Source organism: Melanerpes formicivorus, unplaced genomic scaffold (genome assembly GCF_026170545.1).
Source record: "Melanerpes formicivorus ecotype bairdi unplaced genomic scaffold, bMelFor1.0.p_v2 SCAF_18, whole genome shotgun sequence".
NCBI classification, from domain to species: domain Eukaryota; kingdom Metazoa; phylum Chordata; class Aves; order Piciformes; family Picidae; genus Melanerpes; species Melanerpes formicivorus.
The window spans coordinates 8,576,411-8,594,084 of NW_027142370.1; the positions used below are offsets into that span (position 1 = coordinate 8,576,411).

The window sequence follows — 17,674 nt, forward strand, 5'->3', positions numbered from 1 at the left end:
AGTTTATGCAAACTGACATATTTTTAGCTTTCTTTTATTAAAGTGGGTTTTCTTCAGCTGCTAGTGAAAGCAATAAATCTCAAGTCTAGCTCTAAGTCAGACTTATATTTCAGTCAACAGATCAGTTGTGAAATCTGTAATGCAAGAGTCTAACATCCTGTTAAAAAGCACCTTTTCTAAAAGTCACCTTTAAGCTTGGAATAATTCCTGTTGCTCTTCCAAATGGCACTGAACAGGAGTGCTGTAGATGTGGAGTGAGCAGTATGTAAAGTACTGCTTTCAACATTGGGTGGTTATTTTTCACTGTTTAATATTATAAATGTATGGATACATATTATCACAACTTATCATTTTTTCCTCTTTATAGGTCCTGCTGGGGACTTGCATCTGGCCTCAATGTGAAATTAAGGTAGAAAAACACATTACATATGTGTTTGCTATTAGGATTTAGTTTATTCACTGGTCATGCCTGAAGAGTGATGTTCGTCTCTAGACGGCTAACTGCCAGGAAATATAAATGATTGTCCTAGAAGTCAAGCCTCTCTCCTATTTACTGGAGTGAAAATCACCTCCAGATACCGACGGAATATCAACTACAGAAAATGCTTCACCTTATAAGGATGCCAACCACCTAGATTCATGCGCCCTATCTGTACAGTTGTTGTGGATGGTTTGCCATCTGAAAGCTCCTCAAGCTCTTATCCAGGCCCTCTATCTGTTTCTGAAATGTCTCTGCTACATGCTTTGGGTCCAGTGCAGACCTGGCTGGGACAAGAGCTAGAGAAGTGTGGCATTGATGCCATGATTTATACTCGGTATGTCCTCAGTCTTCTGCTGCATGATAGCTATGACTACGACCTGCAGGAACAGGTATTTACATATTTTAGATGTTGTCCAGTGAAAGTGAGTTTTTGTATCAGTTATGTTTTGTGTATTGTACATGGGCATGGCTTAGATGGGGAGGTGGTTGTTTTTCAGTTTGTGGGTGGCAGGGGGGCACAAACCACACCGGAGTAAAATTTGATGGGTTAACTGAGATTGATGCAGTTTGCTCTGAGCTATTAAACAACAGTTTCACTTTCCTGCAGTCACTGCCAGAAGTATCAACACTGGAACGTTCTGTCATAAATGCAGACTTTCAGTACTTGTGATTATTAAGTTAATTTAATATTGGGACCTCAGCAAACTAACATAATCCTTGTAGAGTGTGTGTCACGTTGGCCTGCTTCACAGTAGTTTGTAGATTCCTCATCACTTCTCATGGTTTTCATATTGTGCTTTTTTTCAGTAAAGGGGGAAAAAAAATGCAAACACCTTTTTTGTTTAAAAATATTCAAGTATTAAAAACACATTCTTGACCATACGTTACTAATCTCTTCTGAAAGAATATTAATGTGCAGTCCTGATAGAAGAGTTGTGGAGCTGCTGTACCTAGCTGTAATTGCAGAACAGGCAGGGGAAGAGGAGTGGAGCTCCGGGTGGGATAGACACCACTGTTACTGTTTCTGTGTGACTTTGTTGCTGTGCATTTTGTAACTCCCTCCAACATACTTTTCAGTCCTGATTTCCCCACTTTGTAATTTCTTTATATCATCAATGTGTATCAAAATAATTCTAACAGTGGTTTTCTGGATACAGGGCTCAGGGAGGTTCTGGTGTTTTCAAGCTGCTGTTGAACATAGGCTTATAAGGTGTCTGTGACCGCAGAGGGAAGAAAGGAAAGAAAATACCTCTTATTGGGTGGCTTAATTATCAGTTCTTTGTTAGTGCTGTTGTTTTAGTTGTATTTCTCCTAACTGCTTCAGAAATTTAATTTTTTCATAGTTTACCTTTTTAATAACCCACCAAGAGCAGGGCAAGGTCTTGTGGAATACATGTAAATGTAGCTGAAGCAGAAGAAAATCTGTGAGATGCTGTCAGTTTCTGAACTGCTGTCAGGTTCTGAACTAGCAACCATTACTGTGCATAAAAGCCTTTATCGTGCTTCCTTTGTGCAAAACAGAAAACTTGATGTGTAAAAGCAGTTTTTGTTCAGAAATTTATCTGGCAGCAGTGGAAGTCACCATGAACCACCTCTTAGTTGATGATGATAATAATAAAGCCCCTTTGACTGAAGGTACTCTTTGGAATGTACCCTAAGAGTGAACTAACCTAGGCCTTGGTCAGACATAAACAGCTGTATTTCAGAAGGGGACACAGTGAAGTTCCAAAACCTGTTTGAGGTCCTCTGGGGTGAGGACAGAAAAAAAGAAACCAAGTGAAACCACACTGGAATTTGAGGAGCTCTGTAAATAGCCCTGTGGCCTTGCAGGAAAGATGAAGACTTAAGTTTCTTTTCAGTCCATTTGAGCATATAGTCATAACTGTGAAGTCACTGCTGTGATAATTGGAAATGACTGAAGTGTCATAATTAGTTTTCTTTTCATCAGTCTTTGGAAGAAGCAGGGTAACTATATTATGAAAACCTCATTCAGTTTATTTCTCTTTTTGATACCTTAACTGGGTGCTTTGTGGGTTGAATAGCAGAGCTTTAAGGAATGTGTCTGTTCTTTTTCCAAGTTGATTATCTAAATCTAGTTGAGCCAGAGGGAGAATGCCACATGAGTAGCCAAAACCTGTGCTGCTGAGTGGGTGCTGTAGTACAAACACATAGGATGTCTTCTGAATGACATCGAGATTTGAAGAAGCTGGAATTTTCCACCTCCTCCAATTTGATCTTGCTTATAACCTAGTTCTGTTGCATCTTTCCCTTCAACTTGAAATCATTATTTTCTAAGGTTTGAGTCAATCTCCATTTAGTGGTGGGGATGATATTCTGTAATAATGATTGGATGCATGTGTTGTGAACCATGCTGCTACCTAATTCCTATCTCAAACAGTTTAGCCTTTAAAGACTGCAAATACAGATTTCTTATATGGAGAGTTGAGGAAATCTTAAAACACATGTGAGTTTACTGGTGTTTATTTTAAGTGTACTTACTACCTACTAGTTATTTGTATGACCAGGCAGTTTGAACTTGATTTTGGTTTAAAGTCATTCAGAAACAAGAAAATGTGTACTCTAAACCATATGTTTATATATAAGCAGTCTCCCTTTTGGAGATAAATCCAACATTAGGACAAAGGGGGAAAACAAATACCACTGCTGTTTATAAATACAAATTGGGGACAAGTGCAGCAATTAAACATCTAAGTGAGAAACAGTTTAGGAGTGAAATAGAGTTGCTGAGCTCCTTTAATTCCTATGGAAGAGTTGGTTCTTGGCACCTCAGGAATTTTCTCCCTTTGGTTCTTGGGAAAGCTGACAGAGTTTCTGGGGAAAGATCTGTTCTCAGTAGTGGGCTGGTTAAAACGATTTCTCCCCAAATTAGAGGACAACTATAAAGAGGACAGAGGCTCTCTCCTCACAAGGAGACACATAGAAAAAGACAAGGGACAAGTGGGTGTAAGTTGTACTGCATGAAGTTTCAGTTCAATATGGGAAAGATTTATTTATTATTTTTTCTTTTTCTACTGGGACAAATCATTCAGTGGAGCAGCCTCCTCAGGCACATGACAGAGGCTCCATTGCTGGAGGTTTTCAAGATCTAGTAGAAGAGAGTGCTGGATGCAAGGCTCCATTTCCTTTGAAAGGGTGGACAAGTTGATCTTTCAAGGTCCCTTCCAACCTGGGCTGTTCAATGATTCTGTAATTTTTTGCTTCTTGAACTCTGTGATAGGGAAGTGATTAGCCATCACTTCCCTAAAATACAACAATGAATAGAATAGCATAGAATAGAATAAACCAGGTTGGAAGAGACCTTCAAGGTCACCGTGTCCAGCCTATCACCTGTTTTAGACAGGTTAGAAGTAATGTGTGGTCTCTGCAAGGAGATTTTGTAATTATTTTTATTCAGGGGTGGTGGGGATGGTGAGGAGGGTACTGTATAAATCATTTCCATTAGAAATGTTGCAAAGTTCAGATGATCATTAAGACTTTTCCACTTCAGAATGTTGATGACATCAACAACACTGTTTTAATTGCTTCAGGTAGCCTCCTTCCATCCTTTCTTTATGGTGTTAGGTGTCATCAGCTGTAGCAGGGAAATGAAACTTTGAAGTGTTGGACTGAGGTTCTGTCAGGTAAGTACAGAAGGAGTTAAAATAAACAGTGAATGAAAAAACTTTCCCAGCCTTACTAGGCATAGCTAGCTATTTAAGACATCAGTGTTACTGTATTATCAGTCCCTTTTGCTTGCATCTAAAGTATATATTTCAAAAGAAAATGTGAGGTTTGATTGACTAGGTCTTCAGGGTTATTTTTGACAATAAGCAGGATGTCCCTTTCTGATTTGCTAGTAAACACACAATAGTTGCTCTTAGTTCTTGACGCTAAACCAGCTAGGTGCTTTAAAGACTTCTGATTGCTTTTTAAGTGCTAATTAAGAGTGTGTTTGCAGATACATATGTTCTCAGACCAGTTTGTGATACAGTAAATATTGCATTAAGATAGTGTAATCTGCGTGAGGTGGAAGGCGTTGCCTTAAAGCACATTTTGTGTGAAACATTAATTCATTGACCTGTATTTGCACAGTATTAAAAGCAGTGCTCTGTGTTGTATCTTTTCTATATTATTTGTAAGAATAGCTGCTCCTGAACATCACAAGTTCATGTGTTGTTGCCTGCAGACTTTTCTCCTTTTTATGAAGGCTTTTATTAAAACAACCCTCCCAAACCCAACAGCTAGACACTGAGATAAAGGCTTTGTTTGTAAGCCTTTGGTCATGCAATGTGGAGGTCTAAATGCATTTGTTATGCATACTTTCCATATCAAGTGTCTTGTGTTGCTTTTGATCTACTTCTTTCAACTCATTTTGGAAGCTGACATTTTTTTTTTCCTGGTCCTCAAAAGTAAAACTCCTGAAAAAAAAAAAAAGTTTGTTTATTTGTGGTTTGGTGGAGGGGTTTGTGTGTGATTGCTTGTTTGTTTGTAAATATTTCCCTAACTCTCAGAATTAAGCAGCTGTTTTACTGCAGACTGTGGTCTTCTGTGACCAGCATGAGATTTCTCCTTTTGGTTTTTCAGTTTCTACACGAAAAGCTTTCATCCTGGAAGACTAATTATTTGTAGACTGATTTGAAATAGTTCCATTTAGGTAATCTTTTACATGGGGAGACAGAAAAAAAAATCTTCAGAATGAAAGCTACACTTCTGCTGACTCTCTGACTGTCCTTTTTGTTGTTACTTTTTCATTATTAGCACATACATGTTTAAAGTTGAAAATACAGGTTTTTTATATATTAAAAACAGAGCAGTTGAAGAGAGAGCACAGCCCAGATATGCTAAACTTTAGGTCTTTGTGGTTTTTATCTCTGCAAATGCTTTTGGCCTGTCACTCTGAACTGGGATGGGGAGATATCATTGCCAGCTCTTCTGCACTGAACTGGTGAGGGGATGCTTTGCTGACAGCACTTGAGATGCACCTGCAAGGTCCCAGGATGCAGTGATTGGGGAGTGTTTGTTCAATTTGTCATCCCATGTTAACCCAGTAGAGGGACCTGCAGTTGAGATTTATAGTCTAGTGAGGGATGTTTAATTTTTTGCACACTGTATTTCAGGAGAAGAGAGTTTGTTTTGTGTTTGCTCTGAAGTGAAAACCTCATCTGTATACCCTAAAGATAGGAGGGTGTTTGATATTTATACTACACTAACCCTGTGTTAATCTGGCTGCTGTCCCTATTTAACAAAAGATGATGATGCAGATTCTAGTGTAATTATAACTGCTCTTTTGTCACCCCTAAGAAGTACCTGTGGGTCATTCAAACCTTTTTTTTTTCTTTAAATGCATTACAATTTGCAGAGTGCAGTTCAGTTGCAGTAGGGTAACACTGTGTGACTGCTACACATAAGTGTCCTTACATTTCAAAGTTCACCAGCAACTTGTAGAAGTAAATTTCTTCAATGCAAAATATTTCCAGTTCAGTGTAGTTTTGGTGCGTATTAAGTTGTGCAACGTTCCTGTAGGGACAGTTTTAGTCTTCTGACCTTAGCTTTTTAATCATCACTCAAACCAATATGTAAAATGCTGTTTGTGGAAATTTGTGTGTGAAGAAGAAAATAGGTAGGTAGGAAGAGGAACCAAGACTTCTGCCTGTACCCTTTTTGTGCACAAATAATGTGAAGTTCTTACATAATTCACATGTGTATATACTTGCAAGGATTGGGAATAAAGGCCCTCTTTTGCTCCTCCATAAACAAGTAAACTGAAGAAAGAGCAGATTTATCATGTTTTGGAAACAGTACTGTGTCCTTAAGTTAATGTGTCCATAAAGCTTATTTATTAGCAGCATTTGGCTTAACTTCTGTGAAAGCCTAGATAAACTAATTTAAAATATTCAGAGAGGAAAACGGAGTTGTGCTCCCCCTCCTCCCCCTTTTGGAAGTGGCTGGCTAAGGGCTGTGGTAGAACTCAGGCTGTCATGTTTAAACTTTGGAAAAGAAATCTTTTGTATACATTATGAATTTGGTGAGGAAAACGGGAGGGGAGGGTGGTGGGGCTGCTGTGGATTCCTCTTCATTTAAACAGAGGAAGATGACTGAAATGGTTTTACTGTAAAGGCATGTGCCTCAGAAAACTCCCAGATACTCTCTCTGAACTGCTGCATGTGCAGCAGGGTAGGGCCTCTTGCTTTTAGTCTCAGAGCAGAGTTGTGATTCCCCAGTGCCACTCTTCTTTTTTTTTCTTAATTTATGTTTTCTCTCTTCCTCTCTCCTCCTTTCCTGCCCCTGTATTTCTGGTTTCGATCAGTTGTAGGGATAGGAAAGATGGTGTCAGGGATTTGAACTCAGCAGGAGACTCTCAGGGTCATTGTATTTGTGAAAGCTACCGGTTTCAGGGAAGATAGCTTCAGCTGCTGTGTTAGTGCAGAGCAAAAACTTGCTTTCTTGAGGACTGTGGTTATCTGAGATTTTTTTCTTTCATACTGTTTGCTGCCTTTGTACTGGTGTGAATGATTGTGTTGAAATGTTGATTCCTTTGCAAATGTGTCTGTTCCAGTATGTCAAACCTCCATTACAGGACATCAAGTTTATGTGGGGGGTGTGCTGCCTATCTTATGTACTATCCCACCAAGGAAGGCACATCTGTGTACACAATTAAAATGTTTTCATTTAACTGCAACTCCCACTAATCAAAGCTGTTATTTAAAGCAGTACTGTAGTACCTTTTCTGACTTTCTAAATAGCACCTAATACATAGTCCCAGCATCTCTAAATAGCATCCAATACGTAGTCCCGACATTTCTCACAGTCATACAAAAAGAATAACAATCACTTTTTCTCTTGTTCTGACTCCTAATATACTCTCACAAAGGCTTACATACTGCAAAGCAGAGATACAAGTGAAATGCCAAGCTGGTTAGGCCTCCTGACAGTCAGTATTCATTTGCAACCATCTCTGTGCTGATACAATTGTAGTGTTTTGAATTCTGGGGCTAGCTGAGATACCACCTTAGTGTTTGTGCAGTAGACCATTGAGTTACAGCATGCTCACTACATGCTTCTAAGAACAGGTATGTACTGCCTATATTCTCTGAAATCAGATGATTACAGTGGTCTGTGATGCTTGCCACACAGCTTTATCCCAAAATCCAAGAAAGCTGCCATAAATGTTGTGAAGTAACTTCTCCAGTCATACCATGGCCCTTTCAGGTATCTGGGCTCTAGTGGCAGTTTCTGGCTTTCTTTTCTGCCATGCAGGCAAGACATGCAAATAAAATGATGGCTTTGTAGCTTTAGCCTTGCTTTTCTGCTTTAATAGGAAAACTCTAGAGGCAGCCTGCTCAACAAACACAGGATTTCAACAGATGCAGCATTTGCATGTTCTCTCGCTCTTGGGAGCGGGTGTGATCAAATTTCATCTGCTTGGTTTCAGCCTAGAGAAACTTCTAATTAGTGAACAAGACATAGACAGTCCTTTCAAGTTGATGGGATTCTAAGTGTGAGTTCCTAACTGACAGAAACTGAGATTACAGGATTTCATACTTAGATTGATTTGATTTGATAGGTAAGCGTTTTCCCCTGCATGCAGGTAGCAGAATCATCAGTCCTGAATGCTTTGAGGACCTTCAAGTCATAACAGTGTGTGATGTGGTTCTGAAACATCATCTGTTCTGTTACAGTCCAACTGCACAGGACTCTAGTGCTCCCATTACTGGGAAAGAGGTGACTGGAGCAGCTAGGTGGTGCTCTGGCTTTTCACAGAAAGTCCAAGATAGATTCTTTCTCTGGCAATACCTAGATTTGGAGTAATGATCTTAACTTTAAAGGATGTTGACCAGGCCCCCATTATGTGGTAGCATGGCTTCTGACATGGAGAAAACTTGTGCCAGTCTCTGAAGTGTACTCAGCTGCTGTTTGTCTGCTGAACCTCTTGTTGCATGTCTTGTGGAGAATATAAGATGAGCATGTGCCACTCTTCATGTTTTCTTCTGAACTGTCTTGCATATGTGTTATCTCATTATAGACTGAGACAGCCTTTGAGGAATGTCTGAGCTGATCCTGGCCCATTATAGTCCTTTCTCATTAATTATAATGAGATGCAATGTCACTTTAAAATGTTTGCAAGAGCCATTATGTAAAGGTATATATGCATGTGGCTGTGAGCCATCTGTCAGAGTTTTCCCTGAATCTCAGTTTAGGGGAAGTGTATTTTAAGGGAAGATCACTTGAAGTAGTTATACAGTCTGCTTCTCAAGTAATTTTACAAGTGAAATACATGTGTGATCTGTTGCAGTTTCCCCCAAATTCTCCATTATGAGATCTGCCAAGAGGTAGTGAGGCCCTATTTATATGCATATCATTATCTAAAGAGGATGGAGCTGAGCTCTTCAGTGGCAGCCAGTGACAACACAAGGGGCAGTGGGTGCAGACTAGAGCACGGGAGGTTTCACTTGAATTGGGGAGAATTTTTACTTTGAGGGTGCTGGAGCACTGGACCAGGCTGCCCAGAGAGGTAGTGGAGTCTCCTTTTCTAGAGACTTTCAAAACCTGCCTGGACACCTTCCTGTGCAACCTGATCTCGGTGTACCTGCGTTACCTATGATCATACATTACGTGGTAATGTGCTTGAAGAGCAACTGGTTTGTGCTCCATTTAAAACACTCAAAAAAGAGGAGTACTTCAAAATTCTCTGATTCAGATGTTTTTTAACTCAGGATTTTATTCTTTTCCATAAGAGAATGGAAATCCTTGTGCTAAGATCTCTTGTATGCAATTGAAAATAGAAATGCTGACCACAGAGATGATTAAGGCTGTTCAATACAGTATCTGAAAAGTCGATGTACATTATGTTTGCTCATCATCTTGATGTGTCTCTAATTAAATCAGTAGTACATTTACACAGGGAGAGTGTTGGGAAGTCAGTTTCTTTGAACTTACAGTAAGGAAAAAAAAATAATAAAAATATTTTCCCAAATACATTTTTTTGCTGATTTGATTTCCCTGTTTGGGGAGTTGTTTGATCAGGTTATTAAATCTGATTACTTTCTTGTGTGTTCTGCTGATATGGCAACATTTAAGCCTGTTTACTTACCTGAACAGAAACTGGCACCTTGAGTCATCCAGTGTTTCTGCATCAGGGAACTCGACTCCAGCCTTTATGAAACATGGGTAGTTCCAGCAAGATTCTTGAAGTACAATTTAACACTAATTTTCCAATTCCAATCATATCACAGGGTGCCATTTTTGTTCTCTTACTGATAATAGATATTGTTTCTACCAAACTGGCTTTTCTTGTGCCTTGCCACTTTCCTGGTAGTGCAGAAGGAGATGGTGGATTTGCTGACTTTGCATAGTTGAGCAGGAGAAACTCTTTAGAAACTTCTTTCTAAAATTTGCACCTGTGTTTTAATTCAGGATTAAATTAAGCACTCTATCTACTGGATTCCTTGAAGCAGCAAGACAGCATGCAGAATACAGATACTTCACCAGCATTTCTTTAGCCACAGTTGTAGTTCTTAAGTTCATCATGAAATTTAATTGTAAAGACATTGAAAGCACAAAAAATCTCTGAAATGGAATCATGTAGTTATGTGGGAGGTAGGTACAGCAGCACTCTGAGGAACAGGTGTTTAGATAGCAGTTTAGATATTTAGCCTGGATTTTTTTTCCCAGTATCCAGATGGCCTCAGCTTCCTGGTGATACTTATTTAGTATTGGGTGGTCATCCCTTAAAAATTTCAGCAGTGGTAGTCTGCTTTAAATACTGGAATCCTGCAAGCCAAATTTCCATTTTTCTTCTGTGTGTGTGCATGCTCTTCAAATCTCTACATTTGGGTGGCATTGCTTTTGTGAAACACTCAGTGCCTGCTCAACAGAACAGAGCAAATTCAGAGTGATGGTGGAGCTCTTGCAGTAAAACAAGCATTGCCATATACCCTCTAGTTCTCTTAGGATGCAAAGGGAAATGAAGGCTTCTAGTAGTTGAAGAGAAGTCTTCTCAGTGATTCTTTCCATGTGAAGTCATGAGTTTACTGGCCTTTATGCATATAGAGTGTTCTGTTGAACTGCTTTCCTTCCTGTTTGTCATGGGCTTAATATTTTCCAGTCTAAGAAGTGTAAACCTACTAATGGGCTCCTGACCACTGGAGACAAAAGAAAAATGAAGTGAGGATGAAAGCAAGAGATTAATTTGAACCATTCACCATTTGGGAAGAAAGGAAAAAAAAAGAAGATTACTTGCCTATTTAAAAAATGAATTTATTAGTTATAAAAGCAGAATTCCACTCAGTGTCTGAGCTACACCTCAAGTTCTGCAAATTCACTCTCTAGGATCTATGGCATTGAGTTGTTTTGGGGTTTTTTTGCCCCTTTGCTTTTCCTTTTAAAAATGGAGTGGTTTTGATAGACTATAACACAAGAATTATAAGTAAGGATATCTTCAGTGTTCTGTAGTGTTTTAGGGTGGTGTTCGAGTGAAGAAAATGAAAGGTTCTCAATAAATTTAAGCTCTATCAAATACATATATAGTGCTGGCAAATAGCTTATGTGAGGACTTGAAATTTCAGCATTTTGAGTGAAATAGCTGTAGTCCACCATGTTTGCTAATCCTGTAAAATCTGAGGCATGAAAATTAGCAATTTTGTCCAGGAAAAAATATTCAAAACATCAAGTTCTCAACATTTTTTTCCCTATAAAGGCGAAATTGTCAGTGTGAAGTGCTGACAGCCAGGTGTGACTGAAAACCATATGTTCAGAAACAAATTTTCTGTGTATTGTAGAAAGAGGTAGAAAGGAAGAGAGGGTTCTACCAGAGCTCTGTCTTCAGTCACAGCATCCTACAAGATGACCCACGTGGTTCCCAGCGTCGACAACCGACCTATCTACCCTGGAAGCAGGGATGAGTCTGGGGTACATGCAGCCCTGTTGTGGGGGCCTGAGAGAGAATTCCATTTATAGCCTGCCTTCCCCTGTCTAAAACCCTGGATATTTGTTGCAAGGATTAAATTTTTAAAAATTGAGAAGTGTTAAAGTTTGTAGGCAAGTGTCAGCTGTCTTTCAAATTATGTGTGGAGAACTGAATTAAATGCTTGATAAATCTCTGTAAGCATGAAGGTTCTCACTGCTCTGCTGACAGGCCACTGGCGTGCGTAGCTGGTAAAGCTGCTCTTGCAGAGGTTGGCTTGAGTGCACCAGCACAGGGCAAAGCTTTGTTGGCATGGGTAAAGCAAAGTACTTTAACTGAGTGGGGCTACAGGAGGCCAACAAAGCTGGCAAAGGGTCTGGAGAAAAAGGTCTTATGAGGAGGGAACTGGAATTGTTTAGTCTGGAGGAGAGGAGGCTCAGGGCAGACCTTCTGGTTCACTTCTACTCCCTGAATAGAAGTTGGAGTGAGGTGGGTGTTGGTCTCTTCTCCCTAGTAACGAGTGACAGGACAAGATGTAGTGGCCTCAAGTTGTGCCAGGGGAGGTTTAGGTTGGATATTAAAGAAACATCTTCACTGAAAGGGTTCTCAAACACTGGAATATTGAACATGAGTTGGCTATAAAATGATCTTTATGGGTGTGCTTTGCAGTTGGAACATACTGTGGTGATGTGTGAGTAGCCTCTGTGTCCTGTGAAAAGTCTGTGTCTCTCTGTATAGTAGTTCAAGTTTTCTGTAATCAAACTAATCTTTAGTTTGACACAACGTTGTTTTCAGTAGATGGGATGAGGTGGTTTTTATTTGGAATGGTGTGTTATTTGTAGTCCTGTTCTGCTATAGTACTGAGATGTTAATCTACTTCAAATAATGTAATTTCTTTATTTTGATTTTAGGAGAATGACATCTTCCTGGGCTGGGAAAAGGGAGCTTACAAGAAATGGGGAAAGAGTAAGAAAAAGTGCTCTGATCTAACACTAGAGGAAATGAAAAAACAGGCTGCTGTCCAGTGTCTTCGCTCTGCTTCTGATGAAGTAAGTTTGCACTTCAACAAGTCCTTAAGACTCTATGTCCTTCTTTCTGTCAGATATATTTAGCTTGCAATGCTAATGTTTTATTTGTGGCTTCTTAAAATGCAGGTTCACCAAGAGTTCTTTCTTTAGGAAATGATGAAATCTGTGTGTGGCAGCAGGATTTCACAAGATATTCTGTATTTTATGTAGTGTCATGCTTTCCTTTCTGTAAGACCTCACCTGTTCTCGTCAGGGGCAGCTGCAATGCACCAGTTTGTGTTGAAATTACCACAAAGCTTTGCATAAAGATAGTTCTTGAAATGTTAAACTTGCTTTGTGTTGGGTGTGAGCAGCAGGGAATAGGAATACTTGGGCAGAAGGCTGTCTTGCTTTGTGCACGTGGTGTGTAACCCAGAGCTGCTAAATAAAATGCAGTGTGTAGTAGCAAACGTTCACTTTTCAGATTACAGCATTTGAGTGGAATTGGAGTTGAAGTGCACTGGCTGGAGAAGGTGAGGAGAGGTGAAGGCAGCAGGTTGAAGGAAAATACTAATTAGCTCAATATAAAAGTGGAGAAAAAGGTGAGGCTGCTGAAAGAAAGACTGAAAAACAAACACAAAAAAATCTGTAGCAGAGGTCATGGAAAACTCTGCAAGAAGATGTTTCAGACAGCAGAAATGAGAAAGTCTATCCTTTAATTTAAAGAGCTAGAAACAGTGTGTTCTGTCACTACTGGAAAAAGAAACTGTACCCGACCTGTGCAGCCTGCTTGTGTTACTGCTCAGTACAGCTCCCTAGTTCACAGTTTGTGCTTATGAAAGCACTTGTGTGGTTGTGTGGAGAGCTAGATTGGAAAAGTGAATTAATTGCATGAGATTAACCTGGTTGGGATGGAGGAAGTGTTAACCCAGAGAGGTTTCCTGGGCAGATTGGTATCAGAGACACTTGTGCCAGCAAGAGTGAGGAAAGTGTGTGGCCAAGAGTAATGATGGAAGTGGGGTTGATTTGTGGCTACTCCCACCACCACCACCTTCAACAGCATTGCCATCATACACTGAATTACTGTTTGTGAAGCTACTTGAGCATGTGCTCAGTTAATAAAGTACTAATTGACTAACTGGGTGATTTCTGAACTCCCATTTTCCTAAAGTGATGCAAAAGATAATTTTGCTGGTAATTTGCTCTGCTCTTGTAGTTACAGAATATTGAGGTCAGCACTCTGACTGCCATAAAACTTTAAATATGAAGCCTATATGAAGAAATAATTGCTAGAAGTAATGTCTTCCTTGAAGACAAGAGTATCTTTGTATACTTAACAGCTTTTTCTTGTGAAGGCTCTGGCAATAGTCCATGTGAGCAGTTCTGGAGTTTAATTGTAGTTTTGCTTATCCTTCTGTGATCCTTTTGCCAAAGTAGGTGGATACAGAAATAGCAATACCCTCACACAGGTACAGAACACTTCCAGCCTAACCTCTTCTTTCAACCTCAGCCGTGGAGCAAAGCAAGCAAGGTTGAGGCAGCTCCATTATGGGAGTAATTGAAGTCTTAGTGTATTTAAACTGAGGTGTGTTCAAATAAAATTGTATTTAAATGAAGTGGTTAGAATGTCTGCCCTGTATGTGTCTGTGGAGAGAGTATATATACACACACACACACACATAAATACAAACTGAGAGACAATTAAATGAAGACTTCAGGAGTCTGCAGCCTAATCTGTTTTAGGGGGATAGTGTGCAGTGGATGAGAAGGTGTTGAGGGTTAATATGTTTTCTGATTCTCATAGGAAATGTCATATATCCAGGTGCCATAATTTTGATGTTTAATTATTTAAGTTGCATGTTGAGAAACTGCAGTCTCCCTCCTCCCACCCATTAGACACCAAAGGTCCTGAAATTAGGTGCTCACTTAAAAAAGATGCTTGGTGGGGAAAAGGAGGTTATAAATAGACTAGGTGAAAATTGACTGGAGACAATAAACACTGTTTTGTCAGTCATGTATTTAATGGTTGAAATATTTTGAAGTCTTGGCTCTTGTGGATTTTCAGTCATTCTTGTGGATGTTTATTCAAAGGAAGTATTAAGTTTTTTGCCTCTTTTTAATAAGAGTAATGCTGTAAAATATTAGTCTGAGGCTGCTCTGCATCACAGTGTATAGAATAGAATAGACCAGACCAGGTTGGAAGAGATCTTCAAGATCATCACATCCAACCTATCATCCAACACCACCTAATCAACTAAACCATGCAGCCAAGCACCCTATCAAGTCTCTCCTGAGCACCTCCAGTGATGGTGACTCCACCACCTCCTCAGGCAGCCCATTCCAATGGGCAATCACTCTCTCTGTGTAAAACTTCCTCCTAACCTCCAGCCTAAACCTCCCCTGGCACAGCCTGAGACTGTGTCCTCTTGTTCTGGAACTGGTTGCCTGGGAGAAGAGACCAACCTTTGCCTGTCTACAACCCCCCTTAAGGTAGCTGTAAAGAGCAGTAAGGTCACCCCTGCTGCAACATTGTGGACTCTGCTTTTGTGAGAGGAGGCCTGACCTTGACAGATACTATTTGGTAGATACAAGACCGAAGATTGTTAATGTTATAATGACAGTATTTTTTTGTGTACAAGCATTTTGGTGTCCCAAATAGTCTGTATTAGTATGAATTTTTGGCTGCAGATACTTTTGGTGCAGTCAGAAGCAGAGGAAATGCAAATCCGTTGCAACTTGCCAGAAAATGAAGACAGAATGATGGTGAGAAGAACTTTTAAGTACTTTAATGTAGCAATCAGTTGCTATTCTTACTGCAGTCCTAAAGTTTATTTTTTTTTCCAAAACACTTGAATGAAGCATAAATAGCAGTTAAAGACTTCAATGAAGAGTGGGCCACATTTTTAAAAGCTTGTTAGTGTTGACCTTGAATAAAGAGTTTACCTTCATTCTTATCCTGCTGAACTGTAGAAGAAATTTTAAAGTGTTGGTTTGCAGTTAACTAGCAAAGGAGAGGGATCTCCAGCCTAGTGAAATGCTGGGTAAAAAAAAACCCTCCAAAACATAATTGGATAGGACTGGGGAGTATTTATGTAAAAGGCCTTTGGGGAGAATAAGAAATTTTATCCTGAAGTTGCTGCCTCTAATTTTAAGTAAAACCAGCTGCTTCTGTCAGCATTCCATTACTTTTTGTTTTGTTTTGTGTTTATTACTGTTTTGATTTCTGTCTGGTATGTCTAAAACTGAGAAGGTCAGTTTCTTCCTGGATAGTTTCTGAGATTGTCTTTACTCTCTCTGTGCTAATGGTTTTGTATTTGAATAATGAAACGTGTCAGTAATGAGACAGAAAGCAGAATCTTTGAGACTTCAGTAAAAAAATTAGGGTTGAGAAACACCTGTGGTGTATTTTTGCAAGGTGGGTACTGTCTGAACAAGACTGAAATTGGAGGTCACTTGTTGAGACCAGTACCTTTAAGACTTTTCAGTAGGTGCATTTCCCAGCAATAATACTTAAATTACTCACACAGCCTGTTCATTGGTCATAAATCCAAGCTTAATTACCTTTTAACTGGCTAATTTTCTGCTAAAAACTTGCCTTGCTCAATGGAGTGAGTAGATCTTTCAGCTGTGTTATTGCAGCTTCCATACAACACAGTTGCTTCACTGAACACTTGCAGTATTACATGTGATATTCTGCCCCAAGATGGTGCCAGAGTTTCAGTTAAAGCAGTTGGTGTGTGTTTATTCTGCTGAACTGTATGAGGACATTTTTTAGAGTGAGCAAAGGAGACTAAAAGATACTTCATGGGTACCTACCTTTCTGCATTAATGAACCCAGAACTCCCAGGCTCTTTCCTTCTCTGCCTGTAGGTGACCACCTAAGATCTTCCACAGCACGTTGCTAGTGCCTAATGCTGCTGATCTCTTCAGGCATGTCCTAGCAGGGTTCAGGCAATATGGTCCTATTTGTATTGGCTCTGTACTATCAAATCCATTGGCTTCAAAGGTTTTCCTTCTCTCTCCATTCATATACTAAGTGAGCTATGTGGTATTGAGTTTGGCAAACTATGTTTGCCTGAGTTCTGTAACTTCAGATACCACATAGAAAATTGAAGTGAATTTGTCTTGCCATGGTAACCACCACAGAGTAATATAATGGCAATAAATCAATTCCTTTTTGCCTTACAACTTTGGCAGTTAAATCAATATTTATGGTACCATGTCTCATTTGTCAGGTTGCTGAAGCTGGTACCCTGAGCATAATAGTAACTTTAATGCAAGCTGACATAAAGGTTTAGTTATTCCATTTTTTGAAGCAGTTTCCTTGACCTAGAAAAAGTATGCATCAAACTGGAGAAGTTCTTAGTCCACACAGAATTTGCTTCACAACATTTTGGGGTAGCACATGTATCTCAGTTTACAGCAAGCTAGCAAAAGTAAATTACTATTTATCTTAAGTATCTCCCATAGAATAATGTTGTCTTGGAGGCTGAAAAGAGGTGTTTGGTCTAATTGAAATTGTGTGTTCTCCCAGTGATAATAGGAGCAAAATGGAGCAAGGCAATTCTCTCACCACCAGCTTCTCTGATGAGTCTGGGACAGACAGGAAGAAATGGCTTGGAGGGAGAAGGCAGCACAATTTTTCAGACACATAAGCATGGGCATGAAAATGGGAGAGAAGTTGGTTACAGAGCTCTCCTGAACAATGCCTAGTGTTTCATCACAGAACAATATCACTAGATTATCATTTTTCTTAGTGCAGAACAGTCATTTTCACTAAGATGAAATCTTACCCTATGCACAATCAAACCTTAATGAATCCAGCAGAATACCTACTGAGGAAATTTCAAGTGTCCTTTCTGCATTTCACTTGATGCAGAAAATAACATTTGCATAATTGGTGGGAGCACTTTGCAAAGTTTCTGCTTTTTCATTGACAACATAGATAACATTTCAGCATCTGCACTCTGTGATTAACTGGAATCTCACAGCAGCACTGCTTACAAGGTCAGGAAGCCTCCTCTGACTTTGAAGTTGGCATGTTTGTTTATAAGCCATGAATAATAATCAAGGAGAGCAGTTTCTAGAGAGGAATTAGGGGGGATAACTTTCATCACGATGTAGCCTGCTATGGGAGGGAGCTACAAGAATTAATGTTTAAATAACAAAAGTCAGATGTTCTAGTAACCTACATTTAGGGGTGAAATGTTCATTTGAAGTTAATTTGAACTGGTAGCTGACCTCTGTTATCTAGAATTAGTAAATGTGCTATTATCTCTCTCT

The 17,674-nt window shown here is 39.5% G+C and overlaps 1 protein-coding gene across 2 annotated transcripts in view; it reads left to right on the forward strand.

The window, feature by feature from the left end:
• Positions 1-417: 417 nt before the first annotated feature.
• KIAA0232 (KIAA0232 ortholog) overlaps positions 418-17,674 on the forward strand; it is a 42,329-nt gene continuing 25,072 nt past the window's right edge. The window contains exons 1-2 of one of the 2 annotated variants that reach the window (XM_068149531.1): positions 418-870; positions 12,296-12,433. In XM_068149531.1, coding sequence (XP_068005632.1) covers positions 640-870; positions 12,296-12,433 — 369 coding nt within the window. In that variant the 5' untranslated portion in view covers positions 418-639. Of the gene's footprint in view, positions 871-3,950; positions 4,123-12,295; positions 12,434-17,674 lie in introns of those variants that run through there. The other variant, XM_068149532.1, reaches the window with a different exon arrangement.